Raw genomic sequence first — 26,437 nt, forward strand, 5'->3', positions numbered from 1 at the left:
GGATACTAAAGAATGAGTTTACCTCCCACTGCTCAGTGACTTCCCTTCACATCTTCTAGGAAAGCCAGGCAGCTTTCTTTAATAGTGCATCTGTTTTTTTTCACTGGAGAATCTTTACTTTTGCAAGAAAAGAAAATAGTGCACAAACTAGAAGTTGCAAAAGCTATTGCAATAGATGCAGTATCTCAAGAGTGATGCTTTACTTGTGCCTTTTCAGTTTAACCTGAAGGCACATGTATTTACCTCTATGTTTCTGTAAAATACGGGCTCCTTTTATTCCTTGCCTGGGGCTCCAAGTCAGTGGTTGTTTTGATGGGAACCTTTTCCTGTTTTGAGTTTGCTGCAAAGGTTTGTGGCTGTTAGATTGCAAAATATATGAACTAAGAACAGGCGCGTTGTGTAAGATCAGGCTAATCAGATCTCACACTGCATGAGGCTGACCAATTGATGTGTCCTGGGACTTGGGACACGGTGTTCTCGTCCACACATGAAAAACCCTATTCTATGTACAGATTTGCTCACATGGTTGGATATTGTTCAGGATTGGTATTCCTTTGCAACAACAGGGTTTGTCCTCTGCTGGAGGTAACAATGGATAGGCTGTTTGGATTAAGAGCCTCTTAAAGGTTGCTGATGTTGCTGCTCTTGCACTGAAAGAAAAGACAGGGACAGATGCATTTTAGGAGTTGTAAAAAGTCTCATATGAGAAGTGTGAATATCTTTTTAGAGATTAATTTCTGGTGATATTTTTCTCTCCCCTTTCCTATACCCTCTTTGCAGACCACTTCCAATGGACTGGGTTCAATAGATGACATTGAAACAGGTAAAGACATCCCTCTTCTCTGATTTTGGTGGCTTTGGTGAGGTATCTGACCAGGCTAACTGGCCTGAGAGATTCAACGACTTCATTTGTGTCTCTTCCACATACTCCTGACTTTGGTAACCAGGAAGAGGAAAAGGTAATGGGAAGCAGGATTTTTTTTGTCCTGCAGAAAAGCTTTTTGTCCAGCCCAGCTCTCTCCAGTTGTGCTTTCTTAAAGCTGGGCTTGGCAAACCTTCTGAGACTGCTCCCAGCCAAAAGAGTCCAGATAAAGTGAAGTTAAGGTTGTAAGTGACTGTTTGTGCTCTGAGTGCAAATGGTCCTCCAAGACTTTGAGGTGGAGGAAGTGAAAACAAAGGAAGCAGGGAAGGACACAGGGAGAGCTGTGTTCAGGGTTGAGGACCCAAGAGGAACAGAAGAAGGGCTGCAGGGTTGCTCTTCTCATGCTGGGAAACAAGTGACCTTAACTCTGCCCCTGTAGAAAGGGTTGTCACACGCTTTGCCTTTGGTTGTGTACTGGAGCATTGAACTCGTGCCTCCGAGCACATTAATCTCTGTTTCTTTGAAAGGTAACTGCGTGTGTGAAGGTAAATGTGAAGGTTTACCACTGCAAGTAGCAATTGCTCTTTTTATAGAGGGAAACTAATTTCATTATAAGGATGCTTTGGAAACATGTTAGTTTGCTGTTGAATGCCAGCTCAGTAACTGAATGCTACATGCAATCATGAGACCCAGTTCTGTGAATTAAGAAGAGTCTTTCACGTTATCTTGCTGTGCTAAATTGAACTGGACTGCTACTGCAGAGTAAAGAGTGTCTGCATCCAGTAAGCTCTTTATCTAATTAGGATTTGGTCTAAGAGCAGCAAGCCACCTGTGCTGCTGTTCAAGCAAAGAAAAGCTTTACTGTTAGGAAGCCTTTGCACAAGCACTGAAATGACAGGTTATCCCATTGCCCTGGGAGTAGCGTGCCACCAGGAAGGCTGTGGGTGCTGGGTAACTTGAGAGTTTGAGAGTCAAATCTTTTTCAGTAAGATTGATGTTTTGTTGTTGGTTTGGTTTGAAGATGCAAACTCCTCAAGCCCCCTCCCCCATGCCTTGCTTGATGTCATCTGATTAACTCAGCCCTGCCCTGCACAGATCAGGGCTCAGATCTGTCTCAGGCTGACCTTTGGCCAGCTAATGCACTAGGGAACCACGCTGTTTTGGGAAGCAGAGATAGAAACAGAGCCTTTAAAAGAACCATACTTGCTCCTCTGGGACAGGCAGGAGTGTAACGAGAGGCTACCTAGCGGGGGACACGGTATGAGAGACTTGGTTCATGGGAGCGGGTGGACAAGACCCTCATTGAGCTTATAACAATAAAATGTGGGGCTTAGTGTCACGGTAGTGGCAGAAATTAGAGGGAGGTGGGTCTTTGCCTGTGTATTTATTCATCAAAGAAGTCTGGTTTATTTTTTTAAGATGGAGCAAACATTAGGTGAATGCAGGAGGTGCATGAGCTCTCTGGAAGGGGAGTACGAGTTGTGGGCATGGTAGCTGGTGAACGAGGTCAGCAGACGGGATGTCCCAAGGAAAGTAGGATTGAGGAAGGAGGGGTAGGGGAAAAGATTGGACAGAGGGGAAGGTGAGGAAGTGGGTGAAGGAATAACAGGGTTTGGGTGGTTGAGGAGAGAGAAGCAGACACCTCCTGTCTGCCTCTTGCGAGCAGTGGAACCTGTTATCCCTGCTCTTCTTACCCTTCACGTGCACTGAGCTGTGGAGGTGTCCCATATTGTTCTCTGGCTTTTGGTCATGCATTCAGCTTTTCAGGTTTTGTGCCTCTTAGGGTATGTGAGGGCCTCTTCCCTCTGCTTCCCAGTCTGAGTGGGAACCAGAGGGCCTCATTCATTTCTCAGAGAAAGTCTGAACTTCTGGATCCTTTGGGGCCCTGTCATTGTGAACCCTTCCGTGCCTCCTTTCATGTGTCCTTGATCCTTCCAGCATGTCCTGAACTTCTGTTGGTCCCTGGAGGAATCTTGACAGTACTCCACATTTAAACATCTGAAAAACAGGAAGGCAGAAGCTGTTGCTTTGTACTGAGGGAGATCTGGCCGAGCCAACAGCAATGAGGCCAGTGCCCAAGGGGTGTGGCTGTAGGACCTGTGCCAAAGGGAGACAACCCGAGAGAAGCCATCACAAAGCGAGCATGTGGTTGGAGCCGAGCCTGCTCTGAGGGGCAGATGCAAAATTGGGGATATTTACAGCCTTCCTTTGAGCTGTTTTCCTTCAATCTCATGCATGAGGCTGTGGAGAGGGGCCTGTGTCTGTCCCTTGCCACTTCTCTCTGCTTTCCCTGCCTTTTGGCACGGCTTGGCCTTCGGTGCCTTGCACAGCAACCTCAGCTGTGGTCCATCAGCGTGGGCCACTCACAACAAATGCAGGAGGAAAGGATGCAGGGGGGGCTGGTGTATGCTCCTGCTAGGGTTAGAGATAAAGGAGCCTTTGTGCATTTGTCATCTCTGCTGCTGTTCTGTTCAGGACTAGGGAGTCTGCAGGAACTGCTGATTTTCTGAGGTATCTAAGAAGGGCACCAACACTGCCCTTGGCCAGTGAGCACACGGTATAGAGAGTAGCAACATGACTCACTTGACCAGTCCCAGTTAGAAGGGGATGGGCGAGTTCTTACGGGGCCTGGGTGAGCAGAGCTTGTACACACAAGATGCAGCATTTCTCACTGGATCAAGTCTTGTGTCTCAGAAGCTTGTCTAGTTTCTTTCCCAGTCTTTTAATAAAAGCTGTTGTCTCTCCTTCCAAACTTTGCCTTAGACCATCTGGGTAGAAAAAGTAGCACCTTTGTCTTACCTGTTTTCTTTTATTCCAGGACACCTACACAGGGGCAGAATTAAGGTAGTTTTGGTGCTTGGTTTGAGAACTGCAAATGTAATGCTGAGTTTTCCAAATATCTAACATTTGAACTTTTTTTTTTTTTTAACCTTTGATTTTTTTTGAGAATAAAATGCTCTTCTGTGAAGACTATGTGCTTGTAACCTTAACTTCACTTAACAGAGGTTTATGTTGCATGATGGGAACATCTTACCATTTCCGTAATGTACCAGAGAGGCAAGGAAGCCTTAGGGGATATCGCTGCCTCTCTTCTGCCCTGTCCCTGGCCACACAAGTTTCCAAGGAGATGTGTGCTGCTGAGGTGTTGAGGAGTTGGGGCAGCAAACTCCCAGCAGCAGGTCATTAGGGAGCACTCAAGAGCAAGGATTTACTTGGGTAAAGGTAGCTAGATGAGTCTGATGGGTTCTGTTGGGGACACATTGTTAGAACAACCTGGTCTGAGCGCTCATCTCTGGCTTCCCAGCAGGACCTTGTGTTTTTTATCTTCTGACATTATGATGCCTGAGGTTTTAGAGAGGGTGTGCAAGTAAGCAAGCTTTCAGCTGGGATATTGAAACTCCAGGGAACAGAGAGGGCAGTGATGTCTGCCAAACGCATTAGTGAGCACCATTAAAGAAAACACCAAGCAGTGGGCTATAGAGAAGTCAGATTATGTACCCCTGGACTTCAGTCCTGGCTACAGTGAATTCAGTAACTACTCAGCCACAGGTTTTGGGTCGTTCCTAGTTACTGTACGGGCCTGACAAATCCTGATAGTCAGTCTGGACACCTGCCCTTAGACTGAATTTCAACTATCGGTGAGCCTTTGGAGACTGGGAACAAAAAGGAAAGGGCAAGAACTCTTCAGACCAGAGCCCCTGCTCTCAGAAAACCGGCATACTTGCTTTTTGTGGTTTGGTGGAGTTGTACAATATTGTTTTTGCCGGGCTGTGCTTTGCTTGCCCCCTGCAAGAGGCTGTCCTGGGTGACTGGCTCTGTTTCTCCCTCATCACAGACTGCTCTATGGACCTGCAGTGCCTCCCGGCTCCTGTGGCCACCTCCATCCCCGTGAGTGAGGGCCTGGCCCCTTTGCCTTCCGACTCAGATGCGAAGGGCTTGCCTACCTCGCTCCCTGCTGCCAGCTTGCTCCCGTCTCCAGACTGCGTGTCCCTGCCAGCACCTGAGAGCGTGGAGGACTTCACAGATGGGGACATCATTGGGGAAGAACTGGATTCCCTCCTGGACTCCCTTGCTGAAGGGTCACCATACCCTCTAGTAAGAGTGGGCGCTACATGGGTCCCGTGCTTCTTGTTCCAAATAGATCCTCGGAGAATGTGGATATGCCTGCTGCCTCTCTCTCTCTTTCTATCACTCTTTTCTCCTAGCTCTTCCTCTGGCAAAACTCATTAATTCCTTCCTTTATTTCTGCAACTGGCTTGTGAGTATCTAAAGAGCCCACTTCCAAGCCTGCTTTGCTAGGTGCCACCTCATGGAGCTGCCCCTCAAAAGGTACCCAAGACAGCCTTCCCCTGGCCTCTGGTGTTCATGGAGTTGAAGTAGGCCTGAGGGTAGAAGTCAGTGTGCTGAGGCAGGAATGATGGATGTATTTTATACAGTGGGCATGCTCTAAACGACTTGTCTTTTGTGCAGGCTGCATTCAGCCTAAGCTCTTCGGACAGGTCTGGGAGCTGTAGAGACAATCTGTATTCACACTTCTGTTGGATTTTAGGTGCCAAGTGTTGCTGATGTTATGCAAGCCAGCTTGGATTTGGAAGCAACATAATCATATGCAGGATGCTTCTCAAGCAAAAAACCTCTGGTGAGAGGTGCCAGGAGTAATTGTTGCTATCACAACCTTGGTGCTGCATGTACTCAACCACACTGTTTCTTGCCCTGAGCTGGTTTACGTGCCCAGCACAGGGCTCTGTGTCTTGCAGACCAATGAGCTCAGGTGGCCCAGCACTTCCCCAGGGACCTCAGTCCAGAGCGTGTGCAGTGTAGATAGATTGGAAGGTCTGTGGGAGGTCTGCAGGCAGATAGAGCTGCTGGGTATCCTTCTGCTTCAGATAACAGAGCACACATTTGAACAAGAGCATGTTGCTCTCTGTGTTCACTCAGTCTCTGCTCCTTGTTCCTAATGTTCTCTTTATCCTCCCCCTTCCCGATTCCCCAAAGTCTCTGGTCCAGGGCACCATTCCTACCAATCTGCCGACGGAGATGCCCCAGCTGATCCCGGTGTTTCCAGGGGGAACTCCGCTGCTGCCCCCAGTCGTGACAGCCAGCATCCCCGTCTCCACCCCGCTGCCACCTGCCTCCTTCGGCCTGGTGATGGATCCCACCAAGCAGCTCTCCTCCTCCTCTGTCCTGGATGCCTTTGAGGCCCCGCCAGGAGGAAGTGGCGGCTCCACCTTGGATTCCCTGGATTCCCTGGATCTGCTTCCATACACAGACTCCCGGCTCGATACCCTGGACTCCTTTGGGACAAGCAGAGGGTCGCTGGATGCCTTGGATTCCTTTGCCATTGGTAGGTGTGGGGCTGATGGGGTTTTCTGCTGCTTTAGCTGTGAATGCATGCCAAATTTGTTTTCTTCAGTGCTGAGGACATCTGTCATATAGCTGTGGCTGCCAGTGCTGCAGAACAGGGGTATGAATGTAGGAGAGAGCAGAGAGTTGTCTTGGGCAGAGCAACTGAATAGGTGTAGCTCAGGAGTAATGAGAAAGCCTATAGGTGTGTAATCCCAGATAACCAGTATGTGCATGGTGTGAAATCTAAAGAGGAGAAAGGAACACTAAGGTGTGTAACACAAAAGGACACAAAGGTGTATTACGAGTGATGAGATTTAAACCTGGCTTTGTGTCCAGGACACCTCCCTTGGCACAATCTGCTAGACTATAATGTGATTCCTCCACCCTACCCAATGACTCTGACATTTTGGGCCAAATGAGAAAAATCTTAGTGACTGTTTTAGATGATATAGGACCTTGTTGCACTGGGCAGAATGGGAGAGGCCAAGTGGAATCTCTCCTATCTCTGGATTCGGGGCAATGAGTGTCCTGTTGTGTGGGGCACTGTCATGAGCAGCAAAGCTGTGGAGGATGATGGGCAAAAAAAAAGTCCTCTCCTATCTCAGGAGGGAAGGCAGGCATCTTCTTGACTAACTTGTCCCCAGTATTGCTATATGTTGCCAGCAAAAGTACTTTGGGAAGAGCAGAGATTGGCCTGTCAGCACTTCGATGCTCAGACTGACCTCAACTTTGGGCTACCTTGGAGTTACCACCTTGTTAACTCCAGCACTCAGCACTGTAGAGTTGAGTCCAGTAGGGACTGGAGCACAAGAAGGTCTTTCCTGGAGTTTTTCCTAGACTTAAACAGGTGGTTTGGGGCAAAAAGTGTTACAGTGTTATGAAATAAATAGAGCAAATGGATTTAACAAGCACTTGTTTGTCTTTTTGTGAGCAGAACAGCCTCTGAAACTGAAATGATTGTTTTTGTTTTGTGGGGCTCTTTTTCCTCTTCTTTTGCCCAGAAGAAACTAGCCCTCAGGAACTGCGACACCCACCTGGCAGCCAAAAGCCATCCCCCGTGGTGAGTGAGCCGCTCCCCCGTGCTGATGTCCCAAGGTGCTCTGGAGCCAAGGTAGTAGTGACTTGGGTGATGTAGGTAATTTGGGCCCCTCTTCTTTAACCTGCCCCACTGAGTGTTGCTTCCCATGTTGTGGCAAGGCAGGTGAAAATTTTCCCAGAGTCAGTAGGAAGATGTTTGTTCCATCTTCATTTTTATCTGGAACTCTGCATCTTGCCAAGATAAACATGGTGTGACCTAGGTTGTAAGGGCAGTGTCCCACCGCATCTGGCAGCCACGTAACACTGAAGGATGGGGCAGAGTAAACCCCATCAGACTAATGAGGTTCTTTGCTCCTCTCTGCATCTGTCAGGAGGCTTTTCTAGATAACATCACCCTGCCCCTCTCCTGTGTCTCCAGTCTTGGAGAAGGGTGAGAGGGTCAGCAAGCTTGGAACAAGAATTATTCTTAGGTTCCTGAGATCAATGTGGAACGAAGTCTCATAGAATCACAGAATGGTAGGGGTTGGGAGAGACCTTTAGAGATCATCCAGTCCAACCGCCCTGCAGAACCAGGTTCACCTAGATCAGGTTGCATAGGAACATGTCCAGGCAGGTCTTGAAGACCTCCAAGGAAGGAGACTCCACAACCCCTCTGGGCAGCCTGTGCCAGGGCTCCCTCACCTGAACAGTGAAATAGTTTTTTTCTTATATTTAAGTGGAACTTTTTGTGTTCCAGCTTCATCCCATTACCCCTTGTCCTGTTATTAGCTACTATAGAAAAAAGGGATAGAAAAAACCTCCCGATACCCACCCTTTAGATATTTATAAATGTTAATAAGATCACCCCTCAATTTCCTCTTCTCCAAACTAAACACCCCAGGTCCCGCAGCTTTTCCTTGTAGAAATTCATCTCATCCACAAATTAATTTGCTTGCTGAAGAGTCGCTGACAAGTGGTTTGGTTTTTTTGTCAGGTTGGGATGGGGTCGATTTGAGAGTCTTTCAATGCAGAGTTGATTGTGATGGAAGAATTGGGAAGGAGTGAGGGGGGCATTTTGTTCTGTCTGGTGGCATTTTCTGTCAGCTGGGTCACGATAGAAAACTGAGGCCCCTTACCAAGAGAGAAAGAAGCCTGTCTTTGATGTAAACACTGTTATCTTTGAAAAAGTTGCATGCAGCTCTTTTGGAAATGTCATTTCAAATGGGAACATTTTGATGAATGAGAAAATGAGAAAGGGTTTTGAGAAGCTGGAATGGGGCAGGGGGGTTAGGGAAGTTTCTTAGCCATATGGGTGCAGAGTTGAAAAGAGAGGTCTGTGTGTTTTTGCTCAGGTGGGCCTTGGAGGAGTGAATCACCCAACTGTGCCCAAGGGCACTGAGCACCTCGTGTCCCAGCCGGAACCAGTGATGCCCAACACAGCCCTGCTGGTGAAGAACCCCCTGGCATCTACTCACGTCTTCAAACAAGCCTGTCATATCTGCTACCCCAAAACAGGTGATGCGTTTGCACTGCCACTCAGAGCGCTGGCCCGGGCTGGCATTTGCCTTTCCCTGGGCTGACGGGGTTTTTCTCTCCTGCAGGGCCCAAGGCTGGTGATTACACCTATCGGGAAGGCCTGGAACACAAGTGCAAGCGGGACATCCTACTGGGCAGGCTGAAGAACTCCGAAGACAAGACCTGGAAGAGGATCCGTCCTCGCCCAACCAAAACCAACTTTGTAGGATCCTATTACCTGTGCAAAGGTGATCCTGAGGGGACAGGGCTGTTGGGCACTGGGAAAGGGGCTGTTCGGTGTGTGCCAAGGGAGGTTGGGAGGTGATATTCAGTTGGTGTCGCTTGCTGTCTTTGGGGTCTTCTTGTTCCATCAGTAGTCCATGGCCGGGAGGCTCAGTACAGTGAAAGGCAGTGAGCTCTCATGAGCACCATAAAGTGGTGGAGCAGAAGAGTTGCAAAGACACAGTGAGGTGCTGTGCACAGCCAGGCCAGAGCTGCCCTGTTGACAGAGTCTGCTGAGAACCTGCCTCCTGTACACGTGCCTGCATTAGTGTCGTTCCACTCAGCAGCCCCAGGCAGGGTTGTGGCTCTGCCTAGGGAAAAGCTCTCTCTGCCTGCCCCTTTCCTCCAGCCCAACTCTCTGTAAGTGCAGGCAATGTGACCAGACCGGTCCCTGAGGCAGTGTCACTACAACATTCCTAATAAGGTGGGGAGATTGCAGGAGCCGAGATAACCCGGCTTGCAAGAGCCGAGATAACCCGGCTCCTAGTGCTGGACTGCTAGGAGAACTGTAATCTGGGTTGGTTTTAAAAAGGGTTGGTTAAATTGTGGCCAGGCACCAAATTAAAGCAGGCCTCCATTTTGAGATGGTTTCCATAGCAGATGGCATTACTTGAAATGTCACCATTTAGTATTTTGCACCGACATTCCTGAACGTCTTGGTATAGGCAAACTTGGGAGGGGGGACACGTCTCCTTTTTTTGTCTTTAACTCTTATGTTTTGTTGCTTTCAGCTCCTTGAGAGGTGTGGGCAGTGGGAGGAGACGAGAGAGAGTTTAGTTTCTGACTGGGCCGCCCTCCCTGTGTGGTGGTGTGTGCTGTCTGTTGCTTTGTAGATATGCTTAACAAGCAGGACTGTAAGTACGGGGATAACTGCACCTTCGCGTACCACCAGGAAGAGATCGACGTGTGGACGGAGGAGAGGAAGGGGACCCTCAACCGTGACCTCCTCTTTGACCCGCTAGGTGGGATCAAGCAGAGCAGCCTCACCATTGCCAAGCTCCTCAAGGAACATCAGGGCATCTTCACCTTCCTCTGTGAGGTACAGAGCTGGCGGGAGGGAGCAGGCACCATTCATCCTTTCCTCAGTATGTATCTATACCGTTGATATGTTGATATTGCCGTGATGGAAACATGTTGGGATGACTGGCACAACTGGAATGCTGCACTTCATGGCCATAAGCTCTTCAGAAGGGATGGGCAAGGAAGGAGTGCCAGTGGGGCAGCCCTGCCTGTTAAGGAGTGATTTGATTGTCTAGAGCTTAATGATGGTGACGATAGAAGTGAGTTGGGGGAAGGGCAGCAATGCAGATGTCATAGTAGGAGTCTGTTATAGACCACCCAACCAGGATGACATATTCTATAAGAAGCTGGGAGAAGTCTCCTGGTCACTAGTCCCTGTGCTTGTGGGGGGCTTCAGCTTATCAGATATCTGATGGAAATATGGTAGAGCAGAGAGGAAACAGTCTTGGAGGTTCCTGGAATGTGTAGGGGAAAACCATAGTTGTAGGGCCAGGGATCAGAATGAAGCCCCCATAATTCAAGGGGAAAGGGTTAGTGGGCTGCTTCACCACTTAAGACATGCAGGTCTGTGGGGTTGGATGGGATCCGCTCGAGGGTACTGAGGGAACGGGCAGAAGTGCTCCCCAAGTGACTTTCCATCATTTACCAGCAGTCCTGGCTGGCTGGGGAGGTGCCAGTGGACTGGAGGTTAACAAAAGTGTCACCCATCTACAACAAGAGCTGGAGGGAGGAGCTGGGAACTACAGAGCTCTCAGCTTGACCTTGGTGCTGGGGAACGTTATGGAGCAGATGATCTTGATTGCCACCACATGGCATGTACAGGACAACCAATGATCAGGCCCGGTCAGCAAGGTCTGTGAAAGGCAGGGCCTGTGTGACTGCCCAGACCTCCTGCGATAAGGTGACCCACGTAGCGCATGAGGGAAAGGCTGAGGGTTTTCTACCTGGACTTTAGCAGAGCCTTTGACACCATTTTCCCCAGTGTTCTCCTGGAGAAAGTGTCTGCCCACGGCTTGGACAGGTTTACTCTTCACTGGGTAAAATTTGTCTGCATGGCTGGGCCCAGAGAGTGGTGAGGAATGGAGTTAAATCCAGTTGTTGGCCGGTCACCAGTGGTGTGCCCCAGGGCTCAATGCTGGGGCCTGTTCTGTTTAGTGTCTTTATCAATGACCCAGAGGAGGGGATCAAGTGCACTCAGTGAGTTTGCAGATGACACCAAGTTGGTTGGGAGTGTTGATCTGCTTGAGGGCAGGAAGGCTCCTCAGAGGGACCTGGCCAGGCTGGATCAGTGGGCTGAGGCCAACTGTATGAGGTTCAACAAGACCAAGTGTCGGGTCCTGCACTGAGGTCACAACAACCCCATGCAATGCTACAGGCTTGGGTTGTGTGGCTGGAGAGCTGTTTGGAGAAAAAGGACCTAGAGATGTTGGTCAACAGATGTTGGTCAAATGTGAGTCATCAATGTGGCCAAGAAGGCCAAAGGCATCTTGGCTTGGATCAGAAATAGTGTGGCCAGCAGTGCCAAGGGAGTGTGGTACTCAGCACTGCTGAGACCACACTTTGAATACTGTGTTCAGTTTTGGGCCCCTCACTATAAGAAGGATACTGAAGTACTGGAGCATGTCCAGAGATGGGCAACGAAGCTGATGAAGAGTCTGGAGCACAAGTCTGATGAGACGTGGCTGAGAGAACTTGGCCTGTTTAGCCTGGAGAAGAGGAGGCTGAGAGGAGACATGATCACTCTCTACAACTACCTGAAAGGAGGTTGTGAGGTGGGAGAATCAGTCTCTTCTCCCACGTAATAAGTGATAGGACAAGAGGAAACATCGTCAAGTTGGAGGAAGGGAAAAATTTCAAGTAAAAATTTCTTCTCAGAAAGGGTTGTTAGACACCGGCACAGGCTGCCCAAGGAGATGATGGAGTCACCATCCATGGAGATATTTAAAAGATGTGTAGATGAGGCACTTGGGGATATGGTTTAGTGGCGGAGGTGGCAGTGCTGGGTTAGTGGTTGGACTTGATGGTCTTAAAAAGTCTTTTCCAACCTAAATGATTCTGTGATTCTGTATGTCCCAGCCAGTGCTCTGCTCCCAAAAAGGCAGTGAGCAGCAGATGCAGCTGTATAGGAGAAAGGAAAGGTAGTTTTCCTCCTGAGCTCTGCAGCTGAACGAGGTACACACACCCTTAAGGGATTAACCATCTCTTTCTCTGTCTTGAGAGGTTGCTTTTAATTGTAATGTAGACCCTGCTACTTTAAAAATCAGAGCCTGGTAATAAAACAAATCCCCACTTAATGTCTGTGCTGTGAGACACTGAGTCTGTCAGTTAAGGATTGGCTCAAAATCATCTTGATGTGCTGCAGCAGAGAGTTCCCCACACTGGTGGTGGCACATGTAAAGGGACGTGTTCTTTGCTGTGGACTGGCTGTTCTCTTGTTTCTCCCCATCGTTCCTCCCTTATTGTTGCTCTTTTGGCTAACTAGGAAAGAATATGTGGCTCTGACCAAAATTTTTCCAACCACAGTGGAAAATCCTGTTGAGAACAAGACAAAAAATGCTGTCCAGAAGCTTTTCCAAATATTCTTTTGCTTTGTTTTAAAACCCTACCACAAAGTTTTCACCAGGCTTCTTCTAACTTTGAACGTTAGAATAGGCTGGCTCTAGTTCTCCTTCACCTTCCAAGTGAAGTGGCTCTGGTTCACTGCTCTCTAAGATTTTCCCAGCATGCTAATTCTTCTCTTTTCAGATTTGCTTTGACAGCAAACCCCGGATTATCAGCAAAGGGACCAAGGACACACCATCTGTCTGCTCCAACCTTTCTGCCAAACACAGTTTCCATGACAACAAGTGAGTGAACGGTTGTTTTTGTGCTGATGGGAGCAGTCTCTCACAAGTCCAGCCAGTTTAACTCCAGGGCCCTGCTGCCTTTCTTTCCTCCCCATGGGTTCCAATCATAGGGTAGCTCAAAGCATGATAAATAGCACTGTGTGCTTCACCCTGTGTGTTTGCCCCTGGTGCTGAGGGATTTTGGGCAGCAGCAAAACCCTTTGGAGTCAGCCTGAGTTTTCCAGTGACTTAATTTTGCCTTTCGGTTTGCCCTTTGCATAAAGGTCAAGCCAAAGATCCTCTAGCTTGGGATCCTGCCTCTGGCTGGCTGGTAATGAATGTTTAGGAAAACAAGTATAAAAAAACCTTGTCAAGTACACAGTAATATAACCCCTTCTGGTTCCTGGCAACCTGAGACATGGGGACTTGCTGAGCCAGAGGAGTCGATATCTTTGCTGCATATTTCAAAGTGTGTCTGATCTCTGAACTTAAGCAGAGCATCACCCATGGGCTTAGGAGTCTGAAAATACCTACCTAGGGTTGGGAGAGTGGGAGGGCAGGGCTTTGGTTCTCCCAGTGGGAGTCTGCCTCTCCCAGAGCTCATTTTCTGCACTCTTTGCGTGTCAACAGTCTGAAAGTCACATGTAAGGGGTGAAGCCTTGATCCTCTGGTGCTTCCCGTTTTCTCTGACCTGGCTGCAGGTGTCTGGTCCACATTGTGCGTTCCACCTCGCTGAAGTACTCCAAGATCCGTCAGTTCCAGGAGCACTTCCAGTTCGACGTGTGCCGCCACGAGGTGCGCTACGGCTGCCTGCGCGAGGACAGCTGCCACTTCGCACACAGCTTCATCGAGCTCAAGGTCTGGCTGCTCCAGCAGTATTCAGGTGAGTGGCACGTGCTGCAGGGCTGCTGGGCTGCAACACTCAAGTTGTTCCTCCAGCATGTCCCTGGGGATGGTTGAGAGAGGAAGAGGGTGCTCTGGGAGTACCCAGAAGTTGTTGCTTGTATGTAGACTTTACCTTGTCTCCTCAGGGGCACAGAAAAGGAGGTCAGGGTGAACAGTGAGATGATTTGGCCAAGGTGAACAGTGGCATTCTGGGGTGCATCAAGAAGAAGGCGGCTGTGATCAGCAGGTCAAGGGAGGTTCTCCTCACCCTATACTCTGCCCTAGTAAGGCTACATCTGGAGTATCATGTTCAGTTCTGAGCTCCACAGTGCAAGAGTGATAGAGAATTTCTGGAGAAAGTCCAGTGAAGAGCTAAAAAGATGTTTAGGGGACTGAAACATATATCATGTAAGGAAAGGCTGTGAGAACTGGAGCTGTTTAGCCTGGAGAAGACTGAGGGAGGACCTTACCAATGCTTATAAATACCTAAAGGGTGGGTGTCGAGAGGATGAGGGGAGTCTTCTTTCTGAAGTTCCTAACGACAGGACAAAGGGTAACAGGCACAAGCTGGAACACGGGAAGTTCTACTGGAACACAAAGTAAAACTTATTTGGTGTTCAGGTGAGGGAGCCCTGGCACAGGCTGCCCAGGGAGGGTGTGGCGTCTCCTGCTCTGGAGGTTTCCAGACCCATCTGGATGCGTTCTTGTGTGACCTGATCAAGGTGAACCTGCTTTAGCAGGGGGTTGCACTGGATGATCTCTAGAGGTCCCTTCCAACCCCCCATTCTGTGATTCTGTGATGATTTGGCTCTCACATGATTTACCTGTACTACTACCGAGACAGACCACAAAGCTTTTCCCTTGAGAGCAGCTACCTGGGTTGAAATGACTATTAGATAGTGCTGAATCCCCAAAGGTACTTTGGTGCTTAAATGCTGTGCAAGACCCTAAGCAGCAGTTGGGCCCCTACATGAGTGTGTGGTGCAGTGAGAGCGGCAGCACGCATAGGTGACAGAGCAGTTAAGTAAAGGAAGGTTGAGCATCTCGAGCCCCTCTTAAACAAATCCACCAGCAGTGGGAAATGACAAGATACTTGGTGCTTCCCAAAAAGGCTTTGATGATACGCCTCTGAAGAGGCTATTGCAGAAATGATATTCAGATCACTCAAATAATGACACTGCCACGTCTGGCACTTTCAGCCCTTTCTCTGTCTTTGACATGTTGGAGGGCCTCTCTTGCTACTCTTTGGTTAACCGAGTAGATGGTGGTCCACCCACAATACTACCTACGTATTTTGTCTCCACAGGCTCTTGTTTGGTGCAGGACCCAGGTCAGAGATAACTCACCATTGCTGCCCTACATGCTTATCATACTGCCTGTAGTACTCTGAACACTCTTAAGATTCAAGCACTCTACTCTTTTCCCTGCCCCATGGTTGGTTTATTTTTGTTGGTGTTTTTTAAGAAAAAAATTCTTTGTCCCTTCCTTCCCTATTCCTTCCTCTTTAGCCTGTAGAGCAAATGGTTAGATTTATTTTGTACTTCTTGCCTTCTTTACTTGAAGAATTGATTTCCAAAGGGGAAGTTGAGGAGATGAAACAAGCCATTTTATCTGCAGAGGTGGTCAGTAAGCCTTGTTTTTATTCCCATTTTTTCCCAACAATTCCATTATCTTTATGTTTTCTGCTGCAGGGCAGCCTGCTTTCCATGTGAGTTTCCCTTCCTGGAGTAGTAGTTTATTACCTATTTTAAGTGTATTTAAAGGTAGTTGTTGCCATTCCCTGGGAATGCTTTAGCTTTGGAGCAGGGAGTTTTATTTGGGCACTGTTGGCTCATCAAGAACAGGAAAGGGACATCATTCATATCAGGTTGCATTTGAAACCAGTGGGCTGTTGCATTTCACAGCCATTCAAGCTTTTACAGAGCTTGTGGCATTGTTCATGGGGCTAAAGGATTGTGTTAGTGGAGCAAAGATTCCCAAGACCTGAAAATGTCTGGGCAGGACTGGTTTTTTGTTTACTCTGGCTTTTCACAGACATATCTTCCTGTCTTCTTCCATCAGTGGAAATCACAGAGTCTTTGTCCTCAATAATGATGTTGCAAAAGATGCAGCAGTATTGTAAGTAGTCAACACATGGGCCTTTTGGTTCCCACATCATCTCTTTGGGACAGTTCATGCTTTGCAGAACTGGTGTATTGGAAAATATCCTTTCATATTTGGGAGGGAGTTTTATTTTACCTAACCACCACATTTCTAGACCATATTGTTGAGTTCAGTTTTCTGGGACTGGAAGAAGACAGTCACTTGCTAAGAGCTTCCTGTGAAATTCAGTCTTCTGATAGGAGAAAATCCTCCCTGAGGATCACAGTGCAGATGTACAGAAGGGAGAAGATGGGAGCTGCTTCAGCACATGTGTGTGCAGCACATTAACTTTTTGCTGCAGTTTACCCAGCTTTGTAGTTCTGGTCCTCAAAGTACAGATCAGCGTTGGATTACTTGGACATGGAAGAGAGAGTTGCGGTTCACCTAACTCTACACAGTTTCTTCTGGGATTAATGCTTAAGAAGGGGAAAATCAACAAACAGCTCTGTTCTGGGACTAGTACCAGCTATGCAGCAGCTACCATTTTGGAGGCCTGAGCAAACGTTCTTGAAGAATGCCAAAGTTCCCTGAATGCTTTTCCTCCTGTCCAAGTCCTGTACAAACAGCAGTATTGTTGCCTGACAGGGATCTGGAGAGCTGAAATCTCAGATGGGGAAACTGAGTTCAGGAATGCTTTGACTTACCCAAGTTACAGCCTAAGGCTGAGATGAAAACTTGTGTTTGCTGGTCCTTAATTTCTGGAACATGATGGCTCCCAGATCAAAGACTGTGTCCTTGTGGCATGCCTGGGGAACACCTCACTTCAGTAATAAAAGCTGTAGGCAAAAGGAAAGCAAGCAGTTTTGCAGCCTTTCTATGCTGGGGGTGCTTCATCAAGGCCATCTTCAGCACCCCACTTGCTGCATTCATCTGGTTGTTGTAAGATATTTGCTTCAGTTTGTTTTGGCGTGTGTCTCCTGTCTTTGTAGACATGGCTTTTTGTAACAGAGTCTTCATATTGACCAGACACTTTCTACATTTACTTGTCTCTTGTTGTTTACTGCTGTGAGGACTGTAGTTCCCATGTAGCCGGCTGATGTTGACTGGATCTGTTCCCTCACCACTTGAGTTGGTCAGGAGCTAATTCCTGAGATAAGGTCTGACCTACCCATCTTCTTCTTGTCTGATGTTGCATTTCTCATTCCTAGTTACATAGCAGCAGCACTCCCTCAATTGGTTTTGCACTGCTTGTCCTTCCTTGGTTGTACTTAGTGTCTGTGTTGAATTTCAACTTCCCTCTTCACCTATGGATTGATGGGCAGCCCCCATGAGCTGAAATGTGTAACAGACAGAAGGATTAGGTGAGACTTCTGGGGTCTTGGAGATGCTAGATGTCTTGGTGGGGTATCTGTGATCTTTCAAGCTACTGACAAAAACTCCATTATACAGTAGATCCAACAGTAAGAAAGGATTGTCTTCAGGGCCTTGGGCTGTAGGATCTGTTGATATGGTGTTGGGGGACAGCCTTGGGCAAGGTCTTGACCCCTAGTCAAGAATCATCATCTTGAAGGCAGAATCTGGGTCCTTTGCAGATGGCCTGACCAGACCATTGAGTCCACATGAGCCTAGGAGACCAAACTCTTCCCCTTTCACTAGGCTTGTGTGGAGAGAGAAGCTTCCTTAGCCTGTGCTTAAACACATTCTCTAGTGAATCCCCTCACAACCCATGTCCTGACATTACCAGTGGGACTGTTGAGAGCTGTCAGCCACACAGGGGTTACTAAACCCCGAAATAGGAAGTCTTGCAATCCCTCTCTCCCTCTCTTCCCCTGATCAAAAGCTCAGCCCTGTCTCCTTTTGTTCCCAGGAATGACCCACGAAGATATCGTGCAGGAATCTAAGAAGTACTGGCAGCAGATGGAGGCACATGCCAGCAAACCAGCCAACAGCATGGTAAGTAAGGTGCCTCTAGGCCTTGCAGCTTGGTTCTGCTCCCAACTATTTCCAGCACTTTCCCCCCTTTTCCTCCCACTGCTATAAGGGGCAGGTCCTAGGCAAAGGCTGGCCACTGAGGAGGAGGGGGAGGAGGACAGCTGAGGGCTTTCTTGGCTGCAGTGCTAGTGATGAGCAGTGCTGAACTTTGTGCCTTGTTTTGCAGTGCTGTCACCTGCTTTTTTCACTGGTGGGGTGAAGCCTCCAGAGCAGGGAGGGGCAACACAGAGAAACAGTTCTTCCTGGGACCCCTTGCCAGTGAAATGGGGAGACTTGGGGGACTGTGGCCTTATGGAGTGGAGACCAAAGGTGTCCTGCTGCCCTTTAGTGGCTGAGGGTTGACATGGCAGTTTGAAGGACTGTGAGACATGAGTCATACCCCATAGGACTGCTCTAACTCAGGAGCTGGTGGCACTGGAAGCTCAGATGCTGTTGAGGCTGGAGCTTTGCCTCTCTTTGTGCCTCTGGTCGTTCAGTGTGGGAGAAGGTGCCTTTGACTGTGCCCTCCAGCACTGCCAAGAGACTTCTCTAGAGAGGTGTGTTATAGGCAAAGCTTTGCTTTCTTCCCACCCGTTGGCTGTGGGTGGTGCTGCTTTATCCTTTTTATCCCAGGGGGGTGTTCTGTGGTTCAGGAGCAGAGCTCACCCAATGAGGATGATTTCCAGCCCAGCCCTGAGGTTGAGCTAACGGAGTTTTGCCATTAGAACAGGGAGGTTTTTGTTCTTTAATTACTTTCAGAAGATATGTCTGATGAGATGAGAAACTTCATGCCTTCTAGCAGGCTCTCAGGCCTAAGAGAAACTCTGTCCCCTGCAAAATGATGGGGAAAGCGTTGTGAATCCTTTTTGTTCCCACTTGACAGTGTTCTTTCCTCTTGTGAAGCGCTAAGCTCGCCATCCCTTGGCCTGTGCCTCAGTATCAGAGCTGTGGTGCTTCCCTTGTCTGAGACCTCTCACCCAGGACTCCCTCTGCAGAGTGCAGCCAGTGAGCACCCTGGGGAGGAGGTGCTTTATAGGAAAGGGATCTGAGTCACTCGTGTGGTGGGCAGCAGCGTTCTTTTGTCTGGGTTAGGGGCCAGCAGAAGTGTTCTGATGGCTGCAGGGCACTGATGCTGTGCAAAAGCAGGTCTGATGGTCAGGGGTTAGCCTAACAGGAAAGAAGGAGGTGACTGCAGTGATGCTTGCAGTGGGCTCTGTGTCCATCTGTGTACTGGCTCTGCTGCATGAGATAGAGTCATCTTTGAGGAGATGCTCAGCAGCACACCTGCATAGCCCATCCTGCTCTTGTAGGGGAGAGGAATGGGAAGCAGCAGTCCAGAGTAACCAAGGTCTCTAGTTCCCAAAGATATCTGGCTTGCTTAAGGAATATGTTCTAGCCTCTCAGGAAGTCAGAAGGACGAGTATTATATGAGAAGTCAGCCTGAGTGATCTGCACAGTCCCTGCAGACAGAGCTGGCTATGACCTCATTCTGCCTGGCATGGGGACAGAGGCATTGGCCATAGGTGAGGAAACTGAGTGTGAATTTGCAGCAGTTTGTGACAGCGGTTGGATTTATATCAGCAATCCCTGCCCCATGGAGAGTGAGGTGTAGTTAATGGTTCCATCCTGCCTGTTGTGGATCTACCTGCATTTTCTAGAAAGTTCTGCCTTGCCATTCTCTGTGCATAATCTGGGGATAAAAAAAGGAAGCAGATAGATGGACAGCCCTTGCCCTGTAAACTCTGCAGCTTCAAATTCACCTTTGTCTTGGAGGTGCTGCTGTTGGAAGAACAGGTTCTTCAGCGGGCATGGTCTGAGCATGTCCTCTGAAGCATGTGGGATCCAGGTGCTGGGCGAGTGTTTTGTTTCTGGTTGTTGGGGCTTGCAGGGGGCAGAGGATCAGGAGAAGAATGCCAGTGTCAAACATCAGCTGTTGGGATGGGCAGAGCACTACAGTTTCTGGGCCCTGTGGGCAGTTACGGGGCTGATAGCAAATGGCAAAGTCTGGTTGTACCCCACAAATGCCTGTCACAGAGCTGGACTGCACTCCCCACCCTTCCAGGGCATCAGTTTGTGTGGAGGTGACACAGCAGCCTCATTGGTACAGTCAGAAAGTTCCCATCAGCTGCAGCATTGGTTGTCTGTAGGGACTGGCAGCCTGGCACTGGCACCGTGCAGGGAGACAGAGTCAAGTCAGCCAGACGCATGTGTTTGCAGTAGCAAACCACGGCTGTGGCATCAGCACGTCCTCAGGCAGAGGGCTGTGCTTTGGGATGAGACACGGCTCACTGCTGGAGACCCCGGGGGCAGGACTAACTGTCTGGTGAGAGATGTTTACTTTTGCCATTATTTTCTCCCATCCAAGCAGGCTAACATGACTCAGAGTTTTCTCAGCATCCTTCCAGCTTTCGGAGTTGGCTGCCTGGCAAAGACAACTTCCCAAGAGCGCTGTAAAAGCAGAACCCCTCCTTCCCACCATCCCGTGTGATCCATGCTCACCCCGGTGCTCTCTGGTCAGTGGAGGCAAAGTCACTCCCAGCAATGTTGCTGCAGTTTTGTCACAGCTTGCCAGTTGGACTCAGTTAGAGGCTGGGGCTATCCAGTTGTGGAGAAAAGAGGCAGGCAGCACGCAGGGACTCAGCTGCTGTGACATTGCAGGCCAGGAGGCTTACCAAGAAGAGAAAGGTGATGATACACTGCTTGCTAAACACCTGCCAGGGATCTTGCACTCAGCCCCATGAATTTGGCCCCATAGAGGCTGCTGTAGGAGTAAACCCCGTAGCTGCAGATTAAAGAGGCTACTGTAGGTAGCTGGGTAACATTGACTCCCATTGTACCCCTGGGAATTGAGAGGTTTTGGCCCTTGTTATTTCTGGCTTTTGAGGGCTATTCTGTTTTTACTCCACTATCCAGCTGCAGAATCCCCACAAAAAAATGGCCTCAAGAGTTAGCAATTTAAGCATGGAGAGGGAAGTCTCTAGTAAGGGTCTTTACACCTAAGTGCAGCTCGGTCAGGTGGCTGAGTAACTTGGGCTCCTTCATAGCACGTGGCTCTTCCAGAGAACATTTCAGTATCGCTGAGAGGAGTTCCTAAAGTTGGCAGACACAAGTGGCCGTGCTGGGGCTGTTGCTTTCTGCAAAGCCTGGAGAGCTGTGTGCCAAAGACTTGTCTTTATTTGGTTACCATGGTGCCTAGCTAACACTGTATTGTCTGGCTTCCTTAGTAAGAGAGCCTGAGGCACTTTTGCCTGCCTTCCTCTACTAGAACCTCATGTGATACTACTTTCTCTACTGTGGGTTATCAGCAGCTTGCCTTACCTTTACAAATAGAGTCATGCAGCAGCAACAGCAGCAGCTTTGATATTTCACTTGTCTCCTAATCCCCTGGGAACGTAAAGGCCCACTGGGCTGACCGATGAAGAAATGCACGAGGCTTCTTCTGGCTAAGAATTTGTGGGAAAAGCAGCCCAGACTACCAGAACTACCTGAGGAACATTTTCTTTATCTCTGATCTGTTGTACCTTCGGGAGCCACTCGATTTTTCTTTGTTGGGTCAGTAGGTTTGAGCCAAGCTTTCTGGCTATCAGTGACGAGCTGTAGTGGCAGTTCCTTTGGAGACCAAGTGGAGATGAAAGCTACTCTTGGAGGCCAACACACCTGAGAGGGAGGCACCTTACTGCCTTCTGTGATATCCCATGCCTCAGCCCTGCACATCCTGCAGCCAGATGCTTGGTCATGTTGTTGGAGGTCACCAGCAGTGGTGAAAGCTGACAGATGAACCGTGTGCCAGATGCCACTGTGCTGCGGGCGAGTAGGCCTCAGTTGTCAATGTTTTTCAAGAGGGATGAGGGTTCTCTGGAAGTGTTCTTTTTCTGGTGCATCCAAAGCAGTGATGGCCTTGTCAGGGACTCTTGCAGTCAGCACAGGCAAAGGACAGCTCTCTAGTCAGCTTTTCAGTGATGGAGGAGCTTTTATATGTCTTCAAAAGACTGGGTCTGGATGCTGCAGAGCCTTCCAGAGGTGATACAGAATGCAAATGGTGTTCCAGAGATCTGTGCAGGAAACACAAAGCAGTGCTGATACAGGACTGGCTCCTTTGTTTTTTTCCTCCACCATCTGTTAGTCAGAATCCCAAACCAGCCTTCTCATGGGGATAGGTAGAAAGGAAATCGAAATCAAGTAAAGTGGCTGAGAGGATATAGACCTTTGTCCAGAGGTTGTGATTAACTGCCTGTGAAACCCTGTGCAAAGGAACTGGGAGAGATGGAAACCTGCCCAGAAATGGCTTGGCAGGGTACCAACAAGAGGACCCAGCTCTGACTTCAGTGTGTCAAATTGTAGACGTGACATGAGCCTCTTGGTCCAAAAGCAGGAGTGAGGGGCTGTGCTGTGGCACAGCCTTCCTTCCTCCCAAAGGGGCACACACGGCTGCACGACTGAGCTCTCTCCCTCCATGGGGAGTGAGCGGGATGTGGATTGCCCTCCCCACGGGGAAATGAGGATTAAGCACAGGGCCAGGCCTCTCACAGAGCTTGTCTGTACAGGGAGATACACTTCAGGGCTCTCACAGCCAGGCCTGGTCACTGCTTGAAGCTGCCAGGCTGTCTGCTTTTGGCTGGACGTCAAAGCCCAGGAAATGATGCTGAAGCAAGCAGTGGTTTTGCTCCTGTCTGGTATCTCAGGAGGCCACCAGCTGATGCTGGCAAAGCAGAACTGGGCTGTCTGTGATTTAATCTGGCTTGTCTCTGGCACACGGGCGTGCGGGGAGCCGCCAGCATCTCTATGCCAGTTTGGGGGTTGCATTTTGGCTCTGCTTATCTGAGGCTGTGGTTCTCTTCCTCAGGCTTCTCCCCGGGCTCCCACGTCAAGCGCCTTTGATCTCCAGATGAAATTCGTGTGTGGCCAGTGCTGGAGGAACGGGCAGCTGGTGGAGCCAGACAAAGACCTCAAGTATTGTAGTGCCAAAGCCCGACACTGGTGAGCGATGTGGCCTCCCCTTTCTCCCACTCCTCCTCAAAGGCAGGAATTTCTCTTCTTGCCTTCTCCAGGGCTTCCTTTGGCCTCTTTGGCAGAGGCTGTAAGGTTTCCTAGCAGCCTCTTGCTGCTCGGGGTGTTTGTCACTGTAGTAGGTATTGCAGATAGCTGCTTTCCAGTTTCCAGCTCTCCTCTTTACTGTTTGCATTTGCTGCCAGCATTGTGCAGACTCATACTCCTGGTGTGTGCAGCCCAGCTCCCACAATTCCCTTTTTTCCCCAGTTGCTATCATTTCTTCTTAGCAAGGTCACCAATACAATTCTCATCTGTGCTTGCTTATGCTCCCAGTTGTTTGCAGATGTCTGTCAGGTCGCTATTAGCAAAGATTCAAAGAATCCTCCTTCCTTTTAAATTAGTTTCCTTGGCTTTTTCGTTGCTTTTCTCTGATACAAGTTTTGTCTGTTTTGGATCCTTGGGGCCCCTGAGAATGTTCACTGTGATAGGATCATAGAACAGTTTGGGTTGGAAGGTACCCTTAAAGGTCATCTAGTGCACCATCCCCTGCAATTAGGGACAGAAGCAGCAGTTGCTCGAGGAAGCAAGCAGGTGAAGATCGATTCCTGGAACAGGAAAGGTAGCACCTCTTTTTGCAGGGGCTGAATAGAGCTGGGGGCTTTGCCCAGGGTATCTCCTGGTGATGGCTTGCTGGAGCTGCAGGACAATTAGTACTTCCTGGCACCTGTTCACAAGGCAGTGCTTGTAGTGACTTGCATTTCTACTGCACCTTTCAAGCTGAAAATATTCCCAAATGTTTTTCCTGGGTCAGATTGCCCAAGAATTGGCTCTGTTGAAAGATGGAATGCAGCTGTTTAGTAATCCCTGGTGATGTCATGTGAGACTTGAGGGAGACTTGTGTGGCCTTATAAGAAGAGATACCCCAGGAAATATACGATAAGTACCAGGAGAAATCCTCCTAAAACACCCTTCTTGTGGCTTCTCTGTCACGGATGTGTGTGTCTAGGAGCAGCGCAGGGACAAGCTGGACAGGAAGATCTAATCATCCCTCAATATTTAAAGGTCTCTGAGGAAAACAAAACCTTATTCTGCTCTTCCTTTTGCCTCTCTTGATTTATTCTCTCTTCTTCAGTTGGACAAAGGAACGTCGTGTCCTGCTGGTGATGTCCAAAGCAAAGAAGAAGTGGGTGTCTGTCCGACCACTGCCTTCCATTCGCAACTTCCCACAGCAATATGACGTAAGTAAGCCTCATGCCTGGCACAGCCAGGCATCCCTTCCCTCCCACCACCCTGCAGTCCTTTGAGGGCTGGACCTGCTTGTTGTTGGCTGAGGTGGCAGGCAAGGACAGACTGATGGCAGCAAGATCTCAAACACATCCAGCCAAAGGGTGGAGAAGAACAAGGAGCAGCAGCTGCTTAAACTGCTCTGCACACATGTGCGGAGTTCTGACGTTGCTGTTGATGCAGTCACCATCTCAAAAAGTGGCTGGCACGGGGTTTGGGAATGAGGCTGAAGTCTCCCCTGAGGTCAGGGTTTCTCAATGTGGGTGAGAGGTGAGATGGAGCGCTGGAGAGAAGCCTGTCCCTGCCTGGGCTGCAGCTCTGCCTGTGCTGCTGTGGAGGGTGAAACGTCCTCGAAATGTGTTTCGAAAGCAAAACTAAGAACTTGGCTAAAAAGCCACATGCTGTGAGGAAAACTGCACATACCCAACTTCCAACTCCAGCCCTGAATGTGGCAATGGATAGTCTCTCTCCCTCTCCTTTCTCCCTGAATGGAGAAAGCTCCTCTCCCGTGCCCTATGGGATGTGCTGCCCCTCAGCCCACAGGCAGGCACGAGGCCAGGCGTGGGGCCTTGCGTGCTCTCTGTCTGCAGGCCAGTTGCCAGAAGCTGGTGTGGAGGAGCAAGAATTATTAACAGCAGCTGCAGTAAGAGGGGAGGCCAGGAGGTGAGTGGCAGATCGTGCAGCAAAGCAGTTTGCCACACGAGTGTGTGTTTTGCCTGAGCTCCCACCCAGCCCCAGCCAGAGAGGAACTGGGTTGTCTCTTCCCCCCAGTTCACATTGGCTAGCTGCTCTCCACACCACTGTCCTCCTTTGGTGGCAGAACTGGGGGAGAAAGGGCAGCCAGCAAATACGATGCTTGGAAAGCTGCTTGTTTTCTCTGGCAATGATGCTGTTGGTAGCTGTGAGGTAAAGCTGTGCGTGTACTAGTGCGGTCTAAGTGACCTGTAAGGCCACTCTTCACCCCCTTGGACTGGGCAATGGGTCACCTTTGGGGATCAACAAGGTGACCAGCAGGAGACACTGTTTGGTCAGTCCACGTTGCTCCCTGCTGTCTCACCCAGGGCCAACGCTAAGCCTGGGCCATGGAAATGGCAACAAGAGAGAGGCCAGGTGCTGAAGTGATCTGCCTGCGTGTTTGTAGGGAAAACCTCCCCTTTGCATCATCAGGAGCTCGAGGAACAGCAGCACGAGTTAATGACGTATGAAATGTGGTGGTTTTGACCTGCCCCGTGTGCACTTCAATGCTGTTTTTTTTGAACTCACTTACCCCTCTAACAAGGAGTGTTTGTGAAGATGCTGAATGTTGCTCTCTTTGTCTTTTAACAGCTGTGTATCCATGCACAAAATGGCAGGAAATGCCAGTACGTGGGCAACTGCTCCTTCGCCCACAGCCCTGAGGAGAGAGACATGTGGACCTTCATGAAGGAAAACAAAAGTGAGCGGGCGAAACACGGGCCAGAGGGTCTGGGGAGAGGGAAGAGAACATTTGGGCAGTGGAATGCAGGGTCTGTTAAGACATAACCCTTGACAACAGAAATGGAGCTGGACAGAGCTGGGACCGCGATCTTAGGTGGGATTATGGGGCAGGTCTGTCTACAGTAATTTAGAGCTGCTCTTTCCTTAAATGTACATATGTATCTCAAGTCCCTCACTCTGGGACTGATGTATGTTGGTCCCGTGTCTTGCATTGCTCCATTGCTCCCCTCTGCTTCTAGAGCTCTTTGGATGCACCCTGTGCTGTCCCTCCATTCTCCTGCACTGTCCCGGGCCTGGTTCCATATGGAGCTCTGCCAAAGCACTGGTCATGACCTGTAGCTCCTCCTCTACCTTTCTTGTCTTGTATCTGCCTTGGCTTTCTTGCACATTTCTGCTCAAATGCCTGGGCTGTGGCACTCCCTGCTCATGGCATTGTGTTGAAAGGAGTGGGTTTGAGATCCTGAATGACAATGTGGTTGGGTGGTGCCTTTGTGGAGGAACTTGTCTGAAACTAATCACGCAGACTCCTCCAAATGTAGCTTTTGGGGTACAGCTGAGAGGTTGCCCATGGTCGTCACGGCCAGCTCTCTGGCAGCCATCCTTGTTTATTCAGACTAACAGCAAGCTGGGGAAAAAAAAAGCCATTCTCTTTGCTAGGCCCAGTTGTCCAGGTGCTCACCTAGCTCTGTTGGGAGATGCTGGAGAGACTGAAGGGTCTCAGGCCTGCCCTGAGTTTGTTCAGTCTTTATGCTTGGATGGAGGGTCTTTCTGCACGGTGTTATTTGTTGCAGTCCATTTTGTTGCCGAGGCCTCTAGAGCACATCAGGGTGTGTTTGCCCAGGCACGAAGGTGAATCCTCAAATGACAGTGTTGTTTCAGGTTT

General features: G+C 49.3%; 1 protein-coding gene across 13 annotated transcripts in view; it reads left to right on the forward strand.

Annotated features, from left to right (window-relative positions):
- Positions 1-26,437, forward strand: part of ZC3H7B (zinc finger CCCH-type containing 7B) — a 49,430-nt gene that overhangs the window by 16,389 nt on the left and 6,604 nt on the right. For 8 of the 13 annotated variants that reach the window (XM_062013114.1, XM_062013140.1, XM_062013120.1 and 5 more), the window contains exons 8-20: positions 781-823; positions 4,698-4,957; positions 5,858-6,206; positions 7,210-7,322; positions 8,578-8,740; positions 8,827-8,988; positions 9,856-10,061; positions 12,788-12,888; positions 13,569-13,750; positions 17,702-17,787; positions 22,649-22,782; positions 23,927-24,032; positions 25,405-25,513. In XM_062013114.1, coding sequence (XP_061869098.1) covers positions 781-823; positions 4,698-4,957; positions 5,858-6,206; positions 7,210-7,322; positions 8,578-8,740; positions 8,827-8,988; positions 9,856-10,061; positions 12,788-12,888; positions 13,569-13,750; positions 17,702-17,787; positions 22,649-22,782; positions 23,927-24,032; positions 25,405-25,513 — 2,014 coding nt within the window. The remainder of the gene's footprint in view (positions 1-780; positions 824-4,697; positions 4,958-5,857; positions 6,207-7,209; positions 7,323-8,577; positions 8,741-8,826; positions 8,989-9,855; positions 10,062-12,787; positions 12,889-13,568; positions 13,751-17,701; positions 17,788-22,648; positions 22,783-23,926; positions 24,033-25,404; positions 25,514-26,437) is intronic. The other 5 variants (XM_062013135.1, XM_062013199.1, XM_062013126.1 and 2 more) reach the window with 4 other exon arrangements.

This window comes from Colius striatus, chromosome 1 (assembly GCF_028858725.1).
Source record: "Colius striatus isolate bColStr4 chromosome 1, bColStr4.1.hap1, whole genome shotgun sequence".
Classification (NCBI taxonomy): Eukaryota; Metazoa; Chordata; class Aves; order Coliiformes; family Coliidae; genus Colius; species Colius striatus.